This window comes from Gorilla gorilla, chromosome 7 (assembly GCF_029281585.2).
Source record: "Gorilla gorilla gorilla isolate KB3781 chromosome 7, NHGRI_mGorGor1-v2.1_pri, whole genome shotgun sequence".
Taxonomy (NCBI): Eukaryota; Metazoa; Chordata; class Mammalia; order Primates; family Hominidae; genus Gorilla; species Gorilla gorilla.
Window position 1 is genome coordinate 108,484,552 of NC_073231.2, and position 9,352 is coordinate 108,493,903.

The 9,352-nt window shown below is 49.8% G+C and overlaps 1 protein-coding gene across 3 annotated transcripts; it reads right to left on the minus strand.

Moving 5' to 3' along the window:
• Positions 1-1,159: 1,159 nt before the first annotated feature.
• KLF10 (KLF transcription factor 10) lies at positions 1,160-8,465 on the minus strand. Of its 3 annotated transcripts, XM_063709437.1 has the most exons (5): positions 7,643-7,743; positions 5,836-5,988; positions 4,532-4,765; positions 3,519-4,431; positions 1,160-2,761 (listed from the first exon to the last, which is right to left on the minus strand). In XM_063709437.1, exons 2-5 carry the CDS (start codon positions 5,836-5,838, stop codon positions 2,502-2,504), a joined length of 1,410 nt encoding a protein of 469 aa, XP_063565507.1. In that variant the 5' UTR covers positions 5,839-5,988; positions 7,643-7,743; the 3' UTR covers positions 1,160-2,501. The 3 variants fall into 3 exon arrangements, with proteins under 3 accessions (XP_063565507.1, XP_004047445.3, XP_030869826.2); XM_004047397.5 differs by lacking the exons at positions 5,836-5,988; positions 7,643-7,743 and adding an exon at positions 7,930-8,465; XM_031013966.3 differs by lacking the exon at positions 7,643-7,743 and having other exon boundaries at positions 5,836-6,645.
• Between the last annotated feature and the right edge of the window lie 887 nt (positions 8,466-9,352).

Genomic DNA, 9,352 nt, shown 5'->3' on the forward strand with positions numbered 1-9,352 from the left:
CATGAAAAGCTCTAAAGCAAGAGGATGGTCCAGGTGCCCAACACCAAAGCTACACCAGAGGCCAGAATGGCAAAGCCTCTCTCCAGCAGCTATGTCATACTCATGTGGTATTAAGTTTCCAAGAAAAGTAGCAACAGGTGTACAGATGTCCTGAGAAACCTGTCCTACAACTGCTGCCAAGTGAGTACACGGTCCCTTACCATGGTGTTTATTCAACAATGAGGCAGACTCTAGGTCACTGGTTAAGTTGGGCATTGTGGAAGATGTTCTCCTGACCACAAGGGGATTTCAGTGCAAGCTAAAATAGTAATCTACAAAATTATCCTCTATACACCAAGTAGCATTTACAGCCCTTAGTTCCTTCTACTGATGAGTGACTAACAAGTGTTTCTCTTCAGAGGTGGATTACTTTTCGTGAGGCTTAAGTACCAATATGTTTATTGCATTTAAGGTATCACTTAATTGTCTAACTTCTAGAGGTAAGCAATTTACTCGCTATTTAATAAGTCAGCCTTCTTTTCATTTGCCACGGCAGTTTCATTGCTTGTAATTATTCACTGTGGTGTTCCCTTTAACTTGAATACTACTTAGCAAGATTTCATTAATATCAAAATATTGTTAAATATCAAAATATTCAAGAATGTTTAAAAATTAGCACTTTGGGAGGCCAAGATGGGCGGATCACTTGAGGTCAGGAGTTTGAGACCAGCCTGACCAACACGGCGAAAGCCCGTCTCTACTAATATAAAAATTAGCCAGGCATGGTGGTGCACACCTGTAATCCCAGCTACTCTGGAGGCTGAGGTAGGAGAATCACTTGAATCTGGGAGGTGGAGGTTGTAGTGAGCTGAGATCATGCCACTGCACTCCAGCCTGGATGACAGAGTGAAACTGTGTCTTGAAAAATAAAAAACAATGTTTAAAAATTAAATGTGTTTTCTTAGAACTGGCTGGTTCACATATTACCTCACCAAATAGATATCTGGCCTCACTTTGTATACTCTCTAAATGGATTCATGTTAAAGACATACTCCTACAGTTCTAAATTTGAATGAGACCCTTAGAGAAATTCAGACACTAAGTCCTTGGATAATATAAGTGAGCAATGTCAAGGTGAGAGTTGAGAATGGTTTTTAAGAAATGCAATGACCATTCCATATACCAAAGGGAATTCTTTATTGTAAACAAGATATAAAGTACAACAAAAGAAATATTGTGCAAATTGTAAGTCACAAGGATTTTTTTTAATTAAAACTTTTGTTTTCCAAGGGTCCAAGTTTTGATGTCAGAAATCTACACCCAATATACAAAAACAATGTTAAATGGGAAGATATAGTGACATTTTTCACTATATATTTTAAGCAACGTACTTTTGTTTTGCCACTGTGTACATCATCCACTATATAACAGAATAAAAGAGAAATACTGTTAACAAAAGTGAATGTTCTAATAATTTTTCTACCCAACTACCTCCACATCCCCAAAAAACTCCTATAAATTAACAGGACAACATTTGTCCACCTGTGAATAATGGTCACTAATTTTCTAATTCAATAAAGCACACATTATATCCTCATAACATAAAGGTACTTTACTGATGACATAAGCCATCTTTTTCAAGAAGTTATCTAAGATTCTTAATATCCCTTCTTTACAATATATATTTCATCTTCAGTTTTTTTCCTAAACAAAGTGCAGTGTATCTTAGAGTCTACAGAAAACACATTGGTATACAATTTTCAAATCTACACAAGAAACTGCAGGCAAACTAAAGTTCAAAGCATAATGAAATGCCTAGATACAGTCATTTGTTAAACTTTCAAAACAAAAATGCAAAAACAAATTGTAGCTATGCTTCAAAGCAATTAAATTAAGGAGGAATCCAATTCTTTGGGCCCTCTTAGCAATATACAGTCGTTCAATTCCAAATATTCACAATAGTGTAAAAATGATAGTTCTAGATATATTTAATCACTACATCCACGATGTTGACTGGAAAGACTAGGAATAATAAAGAAGATAACTCTAGAAAAAGATGACAATATTTGTAATAATACAAACTGATTTTACATCTCCATGTCTGTACCGTAATGTTTACTTCCTTCCAGCCTCCATATTCTTGAAACCAGTGCTTTAGAAGAATCACATTGAAAAGTTGGTCTCAAGTATAAACAGCAAAAGTAAAGTAACAAATATGCACACAGATTCAAAATCTGTGCTACCTGTGTTGACCTCATCTGAAACCTTCAAAAAATATTCAAAGGAATAAAAGCTTTCTCATCTCTCTTATGTGATAAGAAATGAAACCTGCCTTTCTGTGACCTGCCTGTGGCCGAAGCCCTTTTAGTCACCTAACCCAGGCGGGGCCTTCGTGCCAGGCTGTGGGGCTTCTGCTTTAAGCCCACGTTGTGGGGCCACAGACTTGCAGTGGAAGCATTTTTACATCACCACTGGCTCCCGCTGAGACCAAAGTTAGTTCTGACTCTTCACTTTCCGGTCTGTCACTGTGTGGGAGCAGGGGTTGGAGGTAGAGCAATGTCATTTAGCTTGCTCACTTCCATCTGCCAGTTTGGTAGCTTCTTGGCTGATAGATGGCGCCGGGCATGCTTGGTCAAATGGTCACTCCTCATGAACCGCCGGTCACACATGGGGCACGCAAATTTCTTCTCACCCGTGTGGGTTCGCCTGTGTCTGGACAGTTCATCAGAACGGGCAAACCTCCTTTCACAACCTTTCCAGCTACAGCTGAAAGGCTTTTCTCCTAAAACAAAGACATACAAATCATTGTTATGCATAAGATTGCCGTAAATTATATGTTCAATTCTATCTAAAAGTATATGAGAAGATACATTTTAAATAATAAAAGCTAATAAATCAAACTGTCAAATGAATATGAGATATGTATTGCTCCAATTTCAACTTGTCACTCGATCACATTTACAAAACTCTTCCCCTCATGAAATAAGGCAGCCGGGTGGGGTAGTAGGCACCTGTAGTCCCAACTGCTCAGAAGGCTGGGGCAGGAGGATAGCTTGAGCCCAGAAGTTTGAGACCAGTTTGGGCAACAGAGCAGTTTTTTTTCATCCCTTAAAAAAAGCCAAAAATGAAAAGACTTCCTGACTTTAACTATGATTCAAAGGCTTTAAAGATACCTTATTAAAGTAACTACTCAGACATCTACAGAATCATCATTTGAGAGACTGAAACAAAAGCACATCAATAAAGTATTTACATACTTATTTTTAAATTATTTGTAGAGATGAGGTCTCAGTATGTTGCACAGGCTGGTTTTGAACTCCTATGCTCAAACAATCCTCCCACCTTGGTCTCCTAAAGTGCAAGGATTATGGCACTCGTGAGCGGCCTCCAATACAGCCTTTTGGAGGACCTTGCACTGGTAAATACCATCCTCTAAACTAGCTAAAGGCAAGTTATTCCTTATCATCCTGGGTTTAAATGTGTGATCACAGCCAAAACCTCTTCATTTAAACACTAAAGACATAAGAAGTGGCTGGTACCTGTGTGCGTCCTCGTGTGGGCCTTCAGATGGGAACTTTTAAAGTATGTCTTGCCACATCCTGGGTGGCTACAGATGTGACTCCTTATCCTTGATGAATCAATCTGAGGAGTGACTTTTGCTGCTGAAGGGGAAAACCCAGGAGCAGGGGCAATGGGAGAGAGTCTGGTGCCATTCGGGCTCACCACCGGAGGCTTTGAACTCTGCACAACGGGCTGGGGTACCACAAACATGACAGCGCCTTTGGGGACTTGTGTGCCCATGAACACAACAGGGGGGCAAACAGCTGGTGGCTGGGTGGGAGGAGTGCTGGGAACGACTGTTGTCACAACAGGGTTGTTGGCAGGAAGGGGAACCATCTGGCAGATGACCGGCATAGGTGGCACTCCTCCTGCAGATACTGCAGGTGGAGAGACCAACACTGACTTCTGTTGTGGGGACACAGGGGTTGGCTGAGACCTGCAGATGACCGTCTCTGAGGAAGGCACAGAAAAGTCATAAAGTGCAGCACTTGCTTTCTCATCAACATCTGCCACTGTGTTTCTCTCACATTTGGATCTGTTTGGTGACACAGCGGCACATGGTATGTTCTTTCTTGCAGCCTCAACATTTAGGTGGGTTCTTCTTCTAAAAGAATTGTCCTGATAGTTGAGGATGCTGGCTGCTTTCACTGGGCAGGACTGGTGGTTACATAGCTGGGCATCAGCTGTATGACGAATCACACTTGTTGCCTGAGCTTTGGGAAGTTTGGGGGCAGATACTGGGCTCTTTTCTTCCTCTTTGAAAGGTGCAGCAATGTGAGGTTTGGCAGTATCTGAGAGTGACTTGAAGTGTACAGTAGATGGCGCTGGTGCCATCAGATTTGACACTTGAGAGGGTTCAAAGTCAGAAGGACTGTAAGGTGGAGTCAAACACTAAAGAAAAGGGAAATATATAAGCATGAGAAATCTACAGTTCATTATATAAATTTTAAGAAATTATATAATTTACGTCTATCTTAAAAACAATACTTACAAATGCTGGGATTGTATGAAAATCAGGTGTTCCCGGAAGCAGATTCTCTTCCTCTGACAAATCAGATACTGGTGTAACAGGTCTGTTTTCAACGTATTTCTTAAAATCAGACTTCCAACTGCAGCTCATTGACATAAGTGCTTCTACAGCTTCAAAATCACTTTTCTCTGCAGTTTTGTTCCAGGAATACATACTCTCTTTTGGCCTTTCAGAAATCATTTCCATTCTTTCCTCCTATAAAAACAAAAGAGGAAAGCTTATAAGCATATTTTTTGTCATCCAAATGGCACACAGAAAAATGAGCAATTTTTTTTTTACAACTCACACAACTTTCCAAATTAAAATCAGAAATAATTTTCCTCTTACACTTACTATGATACTAAGGAAGTTCAGCTACACTTGTTAGGTAGGTAACCCAAACCTCACAGTAGTGGCAATAAAATCTTCCTCATTCTTTCTGTTAACATTTAGACTTTAACACTGATAAAGCGATATCCGTTCATGGGAGAGAGGCACACCTACTACCATTAAGGGGACTAAGACGAAAATTATCAATGCATTTGTGATCCAAAAGGAGAAGTATTTGGCTAAGAAGAAAAAAAGTGTTTTATATAGACTTTCCAGAGTAGCTACCTGCAACTGGAGTCGGACAAAATAACTAAGAGAGAGTGCGGCAAAAAATTTATCTTCTTAAATATTACAGGTATGGTATGAGGTCTTTTGAGGTACAAATTGCTGATAGAAAAAAAAATAGCCAAAACCTTCTAATAAAGACAAAATGTAGTAGAGCTCTGGCCTGTTGTTATGGGTCTGACCTTTGGAAAGTCACTTTGCACTTTGGGATAAAAATCAAAAGATAAGGGATCCTCAGGGTATCTTTCAAGTTAAAATTGCATTATTTAAGATCTAAAATTTGATTACTTGATTATGGTAAAGAAAAATCAAGTGATATACATAGAAAAAAATTCTAATGTTTATTTTAATTAACTTTCAACCTCTTCATATTTGTGCTCCCTTTTACTGAATCTATTTGACACAATGGTTTGCCATACATAACTACAACATAGCTAATGCAATATTACTAAAAACTGGATAATCAAAAAATTTAATATTCTACTTGGAATTTGCAAAAACCGACTTTAAAAAGTCAGCATAATCAAAGTAGAATCTATTTTAATTCCTTAAAGAACTGCTTGATGACAAAATAACAGCACCGGTTTTGCAATTATTCGTAGAACTCCTACCTAATGTTTTATACTAAAGTTCTTTGAACTACGCTAAAAAAAAAAAATGGTACTACTCACCATTTCTCCTATTTTCCATTAAAAGAAAACTGTCCAGACTCGTTTGGTCAAAGTAGAGATTGTGTAAAAATACCAAAAAACATTCTTTACGTTGCAAGGTATTATTCTCAATACTAGTTTTTCAAAAATGCATGATGCCTTCGTGTTGAAATCCTAAGAAAACGAGCCATTTCTCTTGAAATATCGCTAACAATACAATTGCATAATCGCGCCCGCCTTTATGTAAGCTGCAATGGACAGCGCGCGTGTGTGTAACAGCCCCAAGACGCCAATGCAAAAAAAGGAAAAAAGAAAGGCAGGCGGCAGGGAAAGAGAGCGTGAGCTGGGAAGGACAGGAAGGGAAACAGGGAGGGGAGGAAAGGGAGTGGGGCGCGAGGCAGGAAAGGGAAGCGCGGGCGGAGGCGCGGGCGGGGGAGGCAGACGAGGGGCGGGGGCGGACGGCGGGGGAGATCCTAGCTGGCGGGGACCGACGGATGGGGCCGCCCTAACCTCAATGAGGCTCGCGGGTGAGTCACTGGGAACATTCCTCGCCGCTCGCACGTCCCCGCGCCCCTGCCCCCGCCATTGGCCGACCGGCTCGGCGGCCCGAGCCCGGATTGGCTGTGCGGCCCGGGGCGGGGGCGTGGGCGAGGAGGGGGCGAGGCATGTGAACAAAGCGTGATCAGCGGCTGCTCCGGGAGGCGCAGGAAACGTGAACTGGGAATTGCCGCGCCGTCACCTTTCCCCTACTTCCTGAGCTTGCGGGCTCCCGCCCGCGCCCGACCCGGGGGAGGGGCCGCGGGCGCCGCCGCCAACCGCCCGGCCGTGCGCGCCGGGCCCGCGGGGAGGGGCGGGGCTGCGGGCGCCAGGCTCCGGGAGGCGCCCGCCCCTTCCAGCTCCCCGCGAGCCGCCGTTCCCTTAGGAACCGACAGCGGGGCCGGGCCTCGCTCCCGCCCCTGGCGGAGGCCGGGGCTGGGTCACTCGGGGACGAGAAGCTCCCCGGGCGCACCCGCTCCCGGCCCACCCTCGGCCTCCGCCTCAGATGCGGGAGGAGGAGCCAGGTCCCCGCGGAAACCCGGCCGCCGCCCTCCTCCCGCCGGCAGCCCCCGGGAACCCGGCCGAGCCCTCGGCACTTCCCGCCCACGCGGCCCACGGGACCTCAGACCACCCCGTCTCTCCCTGCAGACGCGGCGCCCCCTCCCCGTGGCTTCCGGCAGCTCCAGGCCCCTCCCGCCGCGCGTCTCCACGGGTTCCCAGACGTGCAGCCCCCACAGGCCCCGGCTCCAGACGCGCGGCCCCCGCGTCTCGCGGCCCAGCTCCCCCCGCCCACCTTCCCGCCCCAGCTGCTGGGTCCCGCTTCCCACCTTCCTGCCCCAGAGGCGGCTCCCCGCCTCTTCCAAGGAGTCGTCAGAAGGCGGCCACCTGCCCCTGGGGTAAGAGTCCCCCTCCAGACGTCTGGGGGAGCAACTCGTCCCCCAGGGCTGTCGGCGGGCCCTCGTGTCATCCCCCCGCGCCGACGACAGGCGCCCCTTCCCCCAGCCCCGAGCTATCTGCTGAGCAGCCCCCGTCTTCCAAGCGTGGGTTCAGACCCCCAGGATGGGTAGCCCACTTGCCTGTCCTGTGGACACCCCGCCTCCCGAGTGCTTGCGAGCAGCCCCCTCCTCCCCTGGCTCGCGTTCCTGAGCCAGACCGGGCATCTCTCCTCGGTACCAGGTGAGGGTAGCCCCCTTGTCCCTCCCGCGACTCCCGTTCCACACTGTACCCCAACCTCGCTGCAGGGCAACGGCCCCCTGCCCACTCCTCCCCCGCTCGTCATCCTCCTCCTCACCAGCCCTCTCGGGTCTCCATGCGGAGTTGTCCCTTCCCCTCAGTACATCTAGAGCAAGACCCCTGTCCCTGTCTGAAGATCCTAGCCCCCTGGTTCGACCCCCTCCCCAACACACGCCCTCACTAATGCCCATAGTCTGCAGGCAGGAAGCCCTTTCCTTCCCCACGACTCCGCTGCAGCCCCAATTCTCAGGCATGGCTGATGTCAGGGGCTCGGGGTTCGCGCCCCCTTTGGCCCCCCAGACAAGACCAGGCGAGGAAGCACAGGGGCATCCCCAAATGACTTACCGCAGTCTGCTGGAGAGAGGCACCGAAGTTGAGCATGGTTGGCTGCTTGGCCGCCGGCGGCAAGCTGACTGGCTGCTAGGCTGCTGGCTGCTTGGCCACAGACGGGCGCACGGAGACACTCGACGCCGCTCCCGCCGCCGCCGCGCTCAGCGCCGTCTGCCCCCTCCCCATTCAGGTAGCCGCTCAGCCTGCCCCGCGCCGCGGGCGGGGGTGGGGGCGGAGCCTGAGGCCGGCCAATCAACGGCAAAGGTGTGTGAGGCGCCGGCCAATGGGCTCGCGGGGCCACGCGTGATCGGCGACTGCCCGGCAGCGTGAAGCTGGTGTCAGTGGAGCGTGTACACAATCCCCGGCAGCATGTTCCCTCGGCCCTGCCCCGGGGAACTCCAGAGGCCACCTGATTGAGTGACGCCCCCCGCCCCTCGCCCACTCCTTGCCCCTCGTCCCCCGCCCCTGCCTAGAGAGGCGGTGCCGCGGCCGGGAAGGCGCGGCGACTGCAGCGCGCCCAGGCACTGCGGAGGGCCAGCCCCACGTGGGGGGTGGGGAGGGATGCCCGCTCCGCCCCGTCCCCTCCGCGCCGGGCCTCGTCTCAGCCCGCCACGGAGTGGGCGGGACGCCAGGCAGGCGGGGGACGCGGCGGCTGCCAGCCAAGGGGCCGGAGCCAAGAGATTTGCATTGGAAGCGCCATCCTCTTGCGCGTCTGATGAGGAAGCAGAACCCGGTGACCAACTGAGCTGCATTTCTGAAGCATTTGCTGGGTTTTGCCTCGCTAAGCCTCGGGGAGCACTGGGGCGCGGGATGGGGGACCCTGTTACGGAGCCGACACCTGCTCGCGCGCCCCTCCCCCGCTCACCCCGTGCCACGGGCTCGCCCTCCCCATCTGCAGCGCCTGCAGCGCCTGCCCGCCCCGCCCATCCTTCCTCCTGGGCAACCCAGAGGATGGCGTGAGGACTCCTGGAAGCCCAGAGGACCGGACCAGGGGCGTGGTGGGGAGCCGTAGACCCGAGTTTTTATCCTTCACTGGCGCCGACACTCGGCTGCGGAATCGAGTGTGAGCTCGGTGTAGCTGAAGTTTAAATTGTAGCTGTTTCAAAGGTAGACCCCACCTCACCCCCACCCCTGGACCAAGACCTCTGGAAGCGTCCTGCCTGGAAGCCGCTTGTGGGGAGGGCTCTCCTAGGGTCTCCAGGCTCCCGCTGGAGCACGCCTGGAGGTGGGTTTGCCGGCCGTTCCCTGAAACTGGCACCACTACCGCCCCACCCACCCACTCCAGCTGGTGGGAGGCAGGCTGGGTTTCTGAAAGGAAGCCGCCCGTGTGCTGCGCCTGGGGGCTGGGGCTGGGCCTTCTGATCAGGAAAGCCCATGGCCCTGCTTTGGCACGGATTTGCCCCCGTTTGGCCGTTTGTGCGCGATCACAGCAGCTGTT

Excerpts from the sequence above, each read along its gene's own strand:
- KLF10 (XM_004047397.5), bottom strand. The coding sequence starts at position 7,965 with ATGCTCAACTTCGGTGCCTCTCTCCAGCAGACTGCG. Across the intron at positions 4,766-7,929 it reads CCTCTCTCCAGCAGACTGCG|GAGGAAAGAATGGAAATGAT; the intron begins GTAAGTCATTTG and ends TTGTTTTTATAG. Across the intron at positions 2,762-3,518 it reads CCACACGAGGACGCACACAG|GAGAAAAGCCTTTCAGCTGT; the intron begins GTACCAGCCACT and ends TCTTTGTTTTAG.